The 14473-nt window shown below is 33.8% G+C and overlaps 1 protein-coding gene across 1 annotated transcript in view; it reads left to right on the top strand.

The window, feature by feature from the left end:
- NCAM2 (neural cell adhesion molecule 2) overlaps positions 1 to 14473 on the top strand; it is a 323164-nt gene that overhangs the window by 237958 nt on the left and 70733 nt on the right. Inside the window, exons 10-12 of the mRNA XM_087758033.1 lie at positions 779 to 966; positions 1681 to 1777; positions 9857 to 10030. Coding sequence (XP_087614159.1) covers positions 779 to 966; positions 1681 to 1777; positions 9857 to 10030 — 459 coding nt within the window. The remainder of the gene's footprint in view (positions 1 to 778; positions 967 to 1680; positions 1778 to 9856; positions 10031 to 14473) is intronic.

A 14473-nucleotide genomic window follows, 5' to 3' on the forward strand; every position in this document is an offset into this window, starting at 1 on the left:
GTTTGCAAACCAGCAATTTCCTCTGTATCAGACTCAGTGTTTGGCTGTATGCTTAACATAGCCATTTATAGGCAGGTTTGTAAGGAAGACGCACATCTTTTTGCTTGATGATTTCATAAGGAACTGGTACAAAGATTATCCTAAATAGTGTGCTGATATGCATGATATTTTTTCTGAAGTAAGTAGAATACGTTGCAACATTTTAGGTATTCTTTTATTATTTTTTTCTTCTAGGTTTATTCACACAACTAAACATCTCTCTTTACAAAGTTTTCATAAATTATAAGTTAGTTCTAGTGAGAAATGGGTGAAGCTGTTACACATCTGTGAAGATTTGGAGAGTGAATGTAATTTTTCCATAGCAAAAGAAGACACTGTAAAATCAGCAAATGAACAGATTATATATATAAATTTCATAGGTTACCTTCCTTTGTCATACAAGGGTCTGGCTGAAGAGTTTCTCATCCTCAGGAAGAAATGTTCTTTGTCATTTCTGAGATAACATCTTTCAAGGGCCTGATGTTGCCTAATGCTAAGTGTAATTACCAGGTTCTCTCTTCCTGAGAATTTCAGCTGAAACAGTTTCAGGAGAGCAGAAAGCTACCAAAATAAAGGCTCAAGAAACTCAAGGTTGAATACTGATATTTTCATGGTCCGTAATAACTTGATACAGCAATCAATTGTAATTTCTATATGAACATGAATATGTTTGGATAGCGGTGTACAGCTTGTTTTACTAAAACAGTTAATATATTTGTGTATTACTTCCTTTTTCCAGATGCTCCAACATTTGTGTCAAATCAAACCATGTATTACTCTTGGGAAGGCAATCCCATCAATATAAGCTGTGAAGTGCTAGCAAATCCGTCTCCCTCAGTTCAGTGGAGAAGAGGAAAATTCGTTTTACCAGTAAAAAATACAACACATCTGAAGACCTACAGTACAGGAAGAAAGCTGATTCTAGAGGTAAGGCTTAAAATGGAAATCAACGTGGTGACATTAATTAATTTCTTCCTCAGTTTGGCACCATTGCAAGTACTATAAAGTGCATTTAAGGATAAGACTTATAATTTAATAAGTAAAGCTCTTTTTAAAAAATACTATTTATGAACTTATTTATCTCCACATTTCTTGTGAGCAGTTAGAAAATAAACCTCATTTGCATGGAAAATGGAAACATTCAAGGACAGTCTGGCTGGGGCTCTGAGCAACCTGATCTAGTTGTAGATGTCCCTGGCAATTGCAGGGGAGATGGACTAGATGACCTTTAAAGGTCCCTTCCATCCCAAAGCATTCTATGATTCTTGCATCCTCTATAAGAATCAGCAATTTTCAGACCTTTCAGTGCTTATTTCAGTCAAAATATCAATTTATTCAAATAGTGTCTGTGAAAAAAGTTCAGTTTATTAGATTCTTTTCTTTTCACTTTAAAAGTGAGATTGTAAAGATGAACAATGTCACCATTTTCCATTATTTGATTTTCTCATTTGAATTTGAGAAGGGGGAGTTTAACACAGAAAAGAGTGTATTTAAATCTGTATTTGGAAAATATACTAGATAGGCTGAAGTAAGAATGCATCTGCATATTGGTTAAGGAGAACATTTTTGCATTTCTTTTTTTTTTTAAAGAAATTTGATATTTGATTAGAATCTAATATTTACAAACTATTCATTTTAAAGATTGCTCCCACATCTGACAGTGATTTTGGACGTTATAATTGTACAGCCACAAACAGAATAGGAACAAGATATCAGGAGTATACACTTGGTCAAGCTGGTATGTTAAAAAGTTGTTTCTTATTCTTTAAATATTTTTTCTATTTTAATCAAAATTAAGTTCAAACACACTTTTCTCTGTTTACTTTATTCCAATGGAATGTTTGCAGTTAATTTTAATTCTCTAAAAGTTGAGTTGCAATATAGAGTAAAATGAAACAGTTCCCTCAGAATATGAATCTTCTTTGGATTTAATTTTAAGGCCTTCTGAAAACTGAAAAAATAGAATTAGTCTAACATTTTTTCTTTTGCCCTTATTACATTTATAACAGTGTGTTTTCATTACTTCAGTGGAGAGACATATGGTTTGCAGGCAGTGAAAATAAGAATGAATTCGGAAAGTCTTTTTTTCCTTTGTCTCCCTAGTATTTTCTTGATAAACCAAGGATGACAAAAGACTGAAATACTTCAGCAAATAATTTCTATCTTCATTTGCACTTTTAGTTATTTAAAAGCAGAATTTGACCCAGAGTGCTGGACTGAATTAATTTAAGCTCTGAGATGTTCTACAACCAGTTGTTACAGAATTTCTGAATATTTTTACGTCCATCTATTGTTGTTTAGGCAAATATAAAAATATGATTATATGTTTGTTCTTTGGCAGAAATAACTATTAACTGAGAGTAAATGAGAGTTTCTTAGCATTTCTTTCAATTATATTTTCTTGTGGAATGGAGTAATGCTTGTTCAGCAAGCTTTGAGGACTTCCAACATTTGGAACTACATACTTAGATGATGCAAATTGTTCCAGCTTTAATGACGTCTATGGAATTATAATGCAGTTTACAGTAACAAAGGTACAGCCATACTGAAAGCTATACACCCCTTGTGATGTATTGTCATGGACTATTTTCATCATGTAACTTTCAGGTCATACCATACTGCCAGACTGGCTGATACATATTGGAGGGGACAGGTAGAAATAAGGTCTTGTATATTTTTTTTAAAGTAGGACTTGTATATTTCTTATGATCTTGAATGTTTCAGGAGGACCTTTATACGTGCATTGCTGAAATGTGCACATCCAGTCATAGGGAGGCTCTCTTATCCAGCCTGGTGTTTTAATTTGTATAGTTTTGCTCAATAGGGTAATTATTTTCTTTTGGTGTCTCAGGAGTTATAAAAACCAGTTGTTTATTAAGAAATTTCTTAGAAGTTGTACACAGCATTGAAAGTTTTTCCCATTTCCTCTAAAGGATGAATTTCTAACACACACTTTTACCATGAATACTATACTACTTTTTTTGTCTTTGAAGAGTGGTCAAAAGAGCTGAGCTTCCTAAAATAGGAAAATGTGGGTTTTTATTGAGAAAACAGAAGATTTCTATGTGGCACAATTTTACATCATCCAGAAGATCCATTCCCCTTCATTTTAGAGCTTTTTTTGGGTATTAGCTGTGTTGCAAATCTGATATTCCTTTGATAGCTACATGCAACTAATGAGAAATCTATTACGTCTTCCTTTTGCATGTAACCATCCTTAGTCCCAGCTAAGTTCTAATTTCATACAATACATTCTTCACTTTCCACCAGACAAAACTCTTCCCAATATAAGGACTCACACAACCTAATTCATACCTAAAACAGTTTTATTTTTTGTGAAAAGAAATTCCAGAAGAGAACAGTTTGTAGAATCTTCAGTGATGTTCATGATCATTTACCTGGTCGATCCCATTTATTTCAATGGAATTACTTGAACAACTGAGTTTCTGTAATAGGGCTAAAATTATGACTGTAGCAGCTCATCAGTACTACATGTGGCATTAAATATGAAAAATGAATACTCCCTGTGATGTTCAAAATTGAGGTAATAATAGAAAAGCTCTAAGCTTTAAGGAAAAATACAATTAATTTCTGTACCAACTATTTTGTGTCTAATTAAGAAATCTCAAGACTTGTGGGAAGTTAGCATTGATTTGAATGGGTAAACTATGTCTATTACGTGTATATTACTTTTACCATCATTTAATTTAGGAAGTAGATTTAGCCCTCTAAAAATCTCAGGACTTGATTTTCTAAATATTCATGACTGTCACAGGATTTGCAGAGTTACATTAAATTTATCAAACAAAAAGACTGCACATAACCCTCTGATTTTAGTCAGTTACATCTATTTCCCTTCAGGAACATGCTTTCTCTTTGGGGCAACACGTGCATCTGTTGATTTGACAGCAGCACTGGTTCTGCCTGTCCTGCTGGGCTAGGTGCTACACTTTCCTCTGGAGTATCATCTCTAAGATTTGTTACATGTGAGGCTTCACTGGAAGGGAAAAACAGTAGAAGTACAATGATGTGAAAGCTGCTAGAATAATTTCTCATTTCCTCTCAAAAACAGAAGACTTGCCACTAGAAGTCTTTCTTAAGGCCATGAACATAAATGGTAGGAAAGGGAAGGAAAAATCCCACTTGCATCTCTCTGGTATCTTACCTGTCAGGACAGAAAAAGATGAGAAAATAGAACAATTATGCCAATGAAAACAGAGGAACTCAGGTTGTGGTTATTGCTGTGCACTGTTTTTTCATCAGGATGTATATACATATGAGAACATCTCAGCAGATATTCTGTATCTGCTGATTTTTCTCTTAGATTTGCAGAACAGTATCCCATCACAATGCATGATACTGCATGATGATTATTTTAGCTATATATTTCTCTCCTGCTTTTATAATTAATTAATTAATTAATTTTAATAAATAAGAATTCTCATTATTAATTGAAAAAGATCATGCTATTTTGATTATGTATTGCATTTCAGCAAATTCTCACAAGAGCCCTTGGAAATGCAAGTGAGAGCAAATAACTCCATACAAGCTATAATCCTGTTTTGGCTTTTTAATACAACTATATCAGAGATGTTACTGATGCCAGTTTTTCAAACAGCTTACTATTCTCTACTTTTGCAACAGTTTGCTTAACATCGTTCAGTCAATTATTCAGAAAACTTGATGAACACTTAAAATAAAATATGTACTGCAGTTATAAACATAAAATGTAAATCAGGGTATATTTAGTGAATATGTAATGAATAAAGAATTATGGGAAGTTATTATGTAAAGCATGAGCTATATATAGACATTCTATACAATGATATGAAATGCAGAAAAAAGAACAAACTCAAATTTTGTAGTAATAATAATGAAAAGGTATCCTTAACACATACTATTTATGTGGGACTGGAAAGACTGGCTGTGGAGGTCTCAGGGCTCCATTATGCTAGGCACTACTTAAAATAGTGTAACGCATAATAGTCAGTATCCTGAAAGATTGACATTTTTAGCATTTGCATCTAAATAGACTTTTTTGGGGGAAAAAAAAACCCAACAAATAACAAATGTAGTTCACTGTTACAAGTTTTGCACTTAAACTAGCATCAGCTGGAAATTAAAAACAACCAGGGAAATGGAGGATAAAACTATTATAATAATTACAGGTATAAAATGTCAAATGCAGCTTTCTTACTAGTTTTACTACTTTTGTTGCTTTACTTTGGTAGATTAGGAAGCCCTAATGATTTATATTTTCCATATTAAAGCCTATACATTTTTTTCATGCATTTCAATATAGCCTGGATTTCCTTTTGGCCTTGACTGTAAATACTAATGCTGGGGCATAGCATACTTTTAAAATGGCTCTGTCAGGGAAAAATAAATACTATTTCTATCTGGGAGACAGTATTAAGCAAAGCATGCTGCTAGGGTAAATTTTACAAATAATGATCATTTTACTGAATAGTTTTAAAATTCTGCAGGAATGACTTGCTTCATGTTCTGTTCCATTTTTCTGCTTTGCTGGTTTTCAGCAGAATCAAACTACCCCTTTTTTTTTTTTTAATTTACTACTAGTTAGAAAGTGATCATACTGTCACAATGCTATTATCTTTATTTCTGTTGCCCTCCTTAAGAAATTAGACTTATTGATGACAGAAAAAGATTTCTTTCAGAGTTAGGTGCAATTTGCAACCACAGCATTTTGTATGGCAGGAAAACTATACTCAAATTTTACAGAGCTACTGAATCAGCCTGAATTCCAGACACTTTCATTTAAACCTTTCAAAACAATTGAAGAACTGCAGCCTATTTAAGGTTTCACACTGAAAGGTGCTGGCCATTACTGGTAAATGCTGAGAAACTTCAGCGCTTATTGAAAGCTTAATCAGATGTGCTCACCACCTGACTTGTGGTGATCAACTCTTAACAATGCCACATGGTTGCATCCTCCTTTTTCATTACTTAAGCATTTAAATTGCTGTGTGAGTAACATGTAGAAAGTGAAAAGAACCACAGTCTTTTTCATTTCTTGCCACTGCAAATTAATTACTTCACGTCACAACCACAACTTTTATTTTAGAAGTCTACTTATACTCTGTTTTTTCTCTATGACAGGCTTAGGCTTTGGCAAGCCAGGTGAGCTTGGCAGATTGTCCCAATGGCTTTCAGAGCCTGAGGTGAGCACAGATATTCCTAGATGTGCCCAGATCTAGTTTAGTCATAATTCATGTGAAATATCAGTATGCAGGGAGCTGGTATTAAATTAAATTATTTTAATTTAAAGTCTGAACTTTTGGTAAATTATCCCTTGTTTTGGTAGCAGTATTACAACAACAAGATAGCAGTGGAACTTCTAAAAAAGTATACCAGAATCTCTGCTATCACTAAGTGATCTTTCGATCATAGAAAATAAATCCATACTTTCTACTATATAGTCCTTCAACTTCTATCTGTAACAGTACATGAAAGAGTAATCACTGCCCGTAGCTAAACTCCTCTAAGATTCATTTAGTTGTTTAGTTTTAGAAGGGAAAAAAACCAAGAACCATCCACAGTTCTATCCTTCCAGACACAGACTTCTGAGTACACAACTTTGCAAATTATTCTTCACTCCTGCTAAACACTGAGCCAAAAGCCTCGCAATTCTAACATGAAAATCATGGCAATGTTCCAAACAATTTCAGCTGACAGGGGACAGCTCAAATGCTGGAATGTTTAGCTAGATCAGGACCAGAGGGCTGTTTACCTTGCATGATCAAATTCATATCCATTACAGAACTACAGAATTAGATTCAGTTCATTATGCTGCTAATGATCTTCTTTGGGGAAAAGTTATAGATTTGGCTGGTCTGAAAGAGATACTACGTATTTTATTCTATCTTAATGGAATTGCTAGTATTTGTTTCTGATTTTGACTAGGATGTGTCTCCTGTTGTATTTTCTTCAGGTGATTCACTCTTTTTGTAAGAACTGATATAGTTCAACTCTGAAAACTGCATAAAAGTTACCTGCATGTGTGGGTTGCTTGGATTGTGGGATGCATATTTAAAATAGTATTGTGGATGTATTTCACACTTAAATGAGTTTTAAACATATTGCATTGTGCTAGTTATGCAAAATATTTTGCTGGGTTTTCACAGGAGCTTCATTTTATGCTTATTAACAAATGGAATTGTATCTTCATTTGGCAGAAATTATACTTGAATCTGCGGTAGAGAACATAAGGTTCTTCCTGAAGGATGTCTTCTTCCCTATGCCATGTTTATTATAGTTAATCATATGCAGACATAAACAGACAAGGAAAAGAGATCTCCTTAACATTTTGAAAGTCAAGAACAGAGTGGATATGTAAATAACACATTTTTGTTTCATACCATTGACCAAATAATTGTTTTGATCCAAACTGAAGTAACACTGAATTGCCTTATAAAAAGAGCATACAAAAACTAACATAAAAATAACCTGAGTGAAATTAATTATTCATTCAACCTTAAACAGTTTTTTTGTTTCATTTTTAACTCTTTTAACAACAGAAAAGGAATAAAAGTGTTTAGAAACTATTTGTAATATTGTAGGTATCCACAGCAGCTTTTAGCTTGCAATTAAATCCAAAGAGCATTCATCTTCAGTACTGCAGAGCTATATTCATCTTCCCAAGTGATCGGTATCCACATCACTCATACAGTGAGTGCCATACTGCTTTACTTTAGCTATCCTGGATTGCTTTGCTGGCATTCTTATGTTGTATTTTTCCCACTCCTCTCAGAACAGTCATTTGAGCTAGGGAGAGAAAGAATCTGTACACAGAATGGTGCTTAAGGTACTGTCGCTAGCGGGGAAAAAAAATATTGCTCTCAGCTGTAATGAGAATCTGGAGGAGAGGGGTCACAAGCTGGTTCTAATCCTCATCCTCCTCTGATTTTGGGATCAATGCTTATTTAGCAAGCAACTCATAGAACTAATTTTTCTTCTGTGTGATCACAGAAAAAAATCTGTATGTTTTTTTGAACATATTTTCTTTTTTCTAAAAAAAACCCAACTTTTTGATCAATTTAGAAAAAGATTCAAAACCCAGGTCTGTGTTCTGGATGCATAGCATACTGGTTACATTTGGTCGCACTGTCTGACCATGAATCTCGAATTCCTTTCTCCAGAGTAATACAGCTTCACTAAGAAGGGTGAAAATTTCCTGCAGCATCCCATATCCTGGTGAAATGAATGTTTCCTGAAATAAGAAAGGATTTGAATCCCTCAAGCTGAGATTTGCATTCTACTCAAATCTTTAACGTCATGGATTCATATAGTTGTGTCTTTAAGTAAAAGATATTAAAATTGTTCATCCACATAAATAAATCTATGCTTTTTTTAACCCAGTGAGCACCAAGCATTGGAGGTTTCAGGAGACCTATATTCAGAAATGCTAACTATAAGAATTCACAGAGGTATGATATTAGTATGAAGGTGCTCAACTCTGACAACTATTAGAGAATTTTTCTGGAAAAGTTTAGGTGCCTGGTTATTAAAAGGTTATACAAATCAGCCCCTTTAGAGCAGCTTTGGCAGGTGTTTTTTCCTGAGAATTTGTGGCTGAATATGACCTTAAACCCATTCTTTAATATTTTATAGAAATTTTTGGCTCATTTTCATTCAAGTACCAATACTAGGTGAAGCTCAGATTGATTCTCTTTTTATTCCCAACTGTCTGACAGCCCTTGAATAAAGACTAGATTTTATGTAAATGGTTCAGTACCCACTAACCAAATGATAGGCTTTGGCTCAAATTCCCGCATGTCCTTATAAAAATATCTTCCATACCATGGAGACAAAGGCAATGTCAAATCTGTAAGCAGGTATGCAAATAATTGTCAGATGTATCAGAAGAGAAATTTTCAGTGGTGTTTCAAATCCCTGGTCTTCTGTCCACGGAACTAAAATTCTTCCTAGTATTTTTCAATACAATTTTTTGTAATTATAACACTTTAAATTGTATGACAATTAGAAAAGTTAGTCTTTTGTCTTCTATGTTTTGGTTCGGTCATACATTGTAAAAATAACATAATGTTTCTATTTTTAAAGATGTACTGACTCCAAGATTAATTTTTTGCTTTTGTTTCATATCTAGCATCTCAACACTGTCTACAGACACCTGCTGTATTTTTATAGTTCTTTTCTACTTCCAAAGATATGCACTTGCTTTTGATTTCAGAGAAAATGTTTCTTTCAACCTATTCTGCAAATTATTTCTTAAACTGAAAAGAGAATAGAAACCTTCCATTAATATTCCTCGCTATTAGCTTGGAATCCAGTCTTTCAAAAAAGAAAAAAAGGATTCATGTTTTCAGGTGTATTTCAGAGTTTCATAAAAGTGGACAAATTATTTCAACATTTTTTTGTTATAATCTGATTTAGAATAATTCAGACTCTGAATGATCTGTTTAGCCATAACTGTTCCTCTTGTTACATTTGATTTAAAATTTCTTATTCTCTTTTACATAATTATACAGTAAACAAACTAATCTTTTACATTTGCCTATGACGAAATAAGCTATTAAAAAAGATCATGTTATAAAAGAAAGGCAGAAATGGAAAATGTTTTTGCATAACTTTAGCATGCAAGAAAATAAATGTAGTTTTCTTACAGCACTGTATTAAAAAGGTTAAGTTGTTTATCTAACACAAACATTATTACATCATATTCAATATTTTTTTTTCTCCCTTCAAGATGTTAAGGAGACTTTTTAGGGTAGATTATCAACTGATTAGGTCTGTCTGGTTGCTGCCGATTATTAAATGGATGTTTGTAATTTTTTAGATGTGCCATCAAATCCTTATGGAGTACGAGTTTTAGAGTTGTCACAAACCACTGCCAAAGTTTCGTTCAATAAGCCAGATTCACATGGAGGTGTGCCCATTCATCATTACCAAGTGGATGTAAAAGAGATAGCTTCAGAAACCTGGAAAATAGTTCGCTCCCATGGAGTTCAAAGTAAGTATACAAAAAATAAATGGAAGCATTTTAACTGAAAAGAATGTCAAGGGAAAGGAATGCAAGTATATGTTAACTGATTCTTTATTTCTCCATTAGTCTTAGTCCAGTTGCTGTATCTTCAGTTAATATTAATGAAGTCAGACCTCTTTACACCAAATAGAAATCTTACTGTAATCTTGTAGAAGTCAACCGTTACTCTTTAGTTTTAAAAAAGTTTCGTGAACAAATTTACAATTATTTTGCGTTTTCCACTGTCCAGTCAAGTAGATATGAAGCATATTTTTGAAGTTATAAATTGCAGAGAGTCGAAATCACAGAGGAGTTAGTTTGAGAATGTGCATTGTGTATGCAGTTAACTTAAACATTTTAAGCAAGCTATTATGTGATATTTAATCCTGGGCATTAATTATTGATTTTGAGCTATTTAGTAACATTTCTACATACCTGTTGATATTCATTATGTCTGTTTCAAAAACATATCTATAAAGAATTATTCAACAAACATTAAAAACATTAAAAACAGATCTATGCCTTCTTTGCACTTCTCTAAGGGCAGAAAAGAGTATAAGCCTCCCCAAACAGACAAAAGTTCATTACATACATGCCAAGGTGGGGTGTTTATACAGAGTAATGTTAATAAAATACATTCAGCAGATCAGTAATCCCTTGCATCCAGATTTACCCTTTGATATTTTTAACAGGTAGTGCAAGTTAAATCAGTTCCAACAGTCTTCTGATTTATACAGCAGGAAGTGAATGGTTTTGCAACTATCAGCACAGTGATGGGAGAAAAAATGTAGCAAATTATCTAATGCGTGTTATCGCTTTCCCCTTCACATCCCATAGTCCACACACAAAAATTCTGCACTAGGCAGAGCATGTTCCAACTTACAGAATTATTTCAAAGAAACATACAATGAACATGTAATTAACATATATTCAAAGAAACATATAATGACTTTTTATCTTTGTTTTTCTTAACCAAACAGAGTAACTGTCTGTATAAATGTAATACTGTAAATCATAGTAGCATTCATTTTAGTCCAGTATAGCTTGTATTTCTTTCAGTACCAGAAGATCTAAAGAAGACAATGTGTTTCCTCTAGTTGCAGGGCATACACATTAGTGGACATTAGTGTACCTCTTCACTTCTTTTCATGTTGTGTTTCAGGTGAAGTTTGAGACTTTTTTTCTCATAGCTGCTTCCTTCAATGAATTGACAATGCATTTCTCTGATGAGCGCTACAATATACCAAATACTAAAACCTCAAGTGACTGGTCTGCGTAGTAGGTTGCAGTGTACTCAGATGAGAACAAACCCAGTGACTAAAGACTGCAGTCACACAGATGTTTAATTTAAATGCAAACACAGAACAAAAAAAAGTCCTCAGTGTTAACTCTGTAGAACAGTGTATTTACCTTACTCCCCATAAAACTTTCTTTCCTCTTATTTCTGTTCATGTGAAGTCTGTTAAAAGATTAATTGATTACATTAGGAAAGATGTATAACTTGATAGGCCCTTATTATTAGAGTTGGCTGGAGGTGCCTTCTTCAAAAGTTCACACTTTGAATTTGAAACATTCTTTCTGCATTACATGTTTTTAAGTTGTTGTATACAGCTCATTTTGGAGATTTATGTATAACATGAATTGATCTTCTTGGAATTATTTTAGTACAATATCTGTTTGAATTGTATGGTAATTTATTCTAAAAACAGAGTAGAGTGGCAGGTACAAATACCTGCAGTCCTTACGACAACAATACCACTGTGAAGTAGATTGTGAGTAGTTAGGATCTGTGCTGCCATCCCTAGTAAAATTGAATGTAGAGCTTCTTTGGGAATAAGGCTGTATTAGTTCCTACATGCTCTCATGTTATTTCCCCACATCTTCCTTTTGTGCAATTTGCTTACATTTTTCAGTTTCTTCTCCTTTCTCGCTTGGAAGTTTTCAGGGCATTTACGTTCTTTCAAGTATTTTCCTCTTCATTTCATTGTCCCTCAACTGTAACACTGAGAGATTTTGTTCAAAAACCAAAATAGGTCACATCTTAAAGGACATCTTAAAGGCACCTCTTGATAGCATGTATTATCATAGACTACTCCAAGTGATGACAAAAACTGGTAAATATGAAAACTACCTGAAAAGTCATCTTGGTCTACAAACAGATATACTTAGTAAGTAGATAATTTTTGGGTAGGTAAACTTTACTGAGAGAAGAGTGGACAATATTAAAAATTAATTCTAGATCCATAATTAATTAATGCAGTTTTCTGAAATCTCTATTTATATACCCCTGCATAGAAATATTGAGATTGTATATCCTATATTTCTCTGACTATATCTCTGAACTACTTTAGAAATGAAAAACTACTTCAGAATTTCAAATATTTGCTAAGCAGGAGGCATCTTGTTTTTGTAAATCTTTCTGGTGCTACACTATGTAATTTGATAGGGAAATCAAAAGGGAGCTGGTTGCATTTATCATAAGTTCATGCAGATATTCTATAATGAGTTAAAAACTTGTTCTACTTGGGGTACTATAGGGCCAAGCCAGAAAAACAAGATGCGTTACCAAAACACAGACTGAACAGCCCGGAGCAGAAAAAGTCTTGTCAAAAAAAAGAATTAGTGTACTTTTTAAAAATGAAAATACTGCGAAATGTAACTGGAATCTTTCTGAAAAATTCAGTCTTTGCTTGTTTCCAGAGCATTCAAAGGGTTTCAGCAAGTTTTCTAAAACATCTGTTTAAACCTCTCTCCAGTTATGTGTTAGCCTGCTTACAGTGTCATGGTAGAATAGCATTGAGATATCCTCTGCCAAATCCTTATTTTCAGTTCCTGAAAGAATTTTTAAAGAAGCTTTTCTTAGTGTGAAGGCTTTTCTTTTTTTTCTTTATACTTTTTGAGACATTTAGGACACTTTTAAGTCTTTTGAATGATAAAAAAAATTACATGTTTTTGAGACAGTTTCTCATTATGCTTAGGTAACTAAGGACCATTTTCCTACCATGCCTCAACATCTTCTCGGCTGAGTGAGGAGGATGTTCAGACTATACGCAGTCAGTATTTTGTATTATGATTTGTAGTTGGGTCATCATAATTTCCATACTTGGTCAATATTCCTTAATGAAAACAAAATCACTTTTTTCATCTGTTCACATTTTAGGGACAGGTTTATGGCTAAGATTCAGATGTAAATGCTGTTTACACAGGGACAGTTAACTGCTTGCACATCTCAAGTAATGATGCGTACAAAATGCACAAGTCGTGATTTTTTTCCCAGCAGCCAATGATAAACTACGCTGAAATTTTGCAGGATGTCTTTTTATCAGACTGATTTAACTCAGGAGTGATAAATGAGCACGGCAGACCTTTCTTGCCACAATGCAGGTAATGTGTAAATTCCAAGACCATCTTTTAACGGAAAGAGGCAGAAAAACCTACATGCAGGTGAAAGGTGTGCCTGGAAGACTGTTAGCCTGCCAATACAGAGACTATCAAGGCTAAACTGAGTCTTCTGGTCCCTCTCTACTAGTACCAGAAGGAACAGTGTATTTGTCTTCATACAGTCACAGAGAAAAGCCATAAACTCATAAAATGAATCAAAACTCTATTTTTAAATTAAACAAACATTGTGGAAATGTGCCTACAGAAGTTAGTTTATAAAGAAAGCATTAATAAATGATTAATAGGTGTTTCAAAAAGTTGTTGGAAGGAATTGCTACTAATGCTAACAAGTCATTAATTTTCTTATAATTATGACCCAATAACTATGTATAAAACCTTCTGCAAGTAGGACTATAATTGTCTGATTTTGTTTTTATGAGAAATTCAATAGATGCTTACCAAAGTTGTTAGGCATTCTTATGTAATCAATCATCCAGTAAATACAAATAAGTTTAATCAAAAAAAATTAAGCAGTATGAAATCGATTCTGTGCAAATCTATTCAAACAGCCTGCAATTCTTTTCATCAAGGAAGAATGCTGCCAGTTTCTTCAAAGAATCCCTCAAAAGGTGACTTTTGTCTCAAACTGTACTAGTTTGAGCTGTTTTCAGATCAAATTAAGGAGAAAATTCCAGAGTCTTGGAACTGTAGCCAAGAATATCCGTTTCCCTATCCCCTCCCCTTTGTCTTTTATAACGAAGAAGATTTCATTTCAAAGTCTGTGCTGATTACAGCTATTGAAGGAGAGCACAGAAAGTGAAGCAATCATTCTGATACTCCAACTTCAGGCTATTTAGGGATTTAAAAGTCATAACACTAGTATAGTTCACCAAGAGATCAGCGAGCAAATGGTAGCCAGGTTTTTCTGCACTTGTTAGGTGCTCTTCTGAATATGAAAATTGTTTTGTTGCAGGCTAGCTGCAAATCTCTGCATAGCTTCACTTTACAGTCATGGTGCAGTGGGGCTCCCTGTGGGCCAGAGTCCCTAGG

The sequence above is a fragment of the Nipponia nippon genome, unplaced genomic scaffold, assembly GCF_047370975.1.
Source record: "Nipponia nippon isolate SJK-2023a ecotype South Korea unplaced genomic scaffold, ASM4737097v1 scaffold_2, whole genome shotgun sequence".
Classification (NCBI taxonomy): domain Eukaryota; kingdom Metazoa; phylum Chordata; class Aves; order Pelecaniformes; family Threskiornithidae; genus Nipponia; species Nipponia nippon.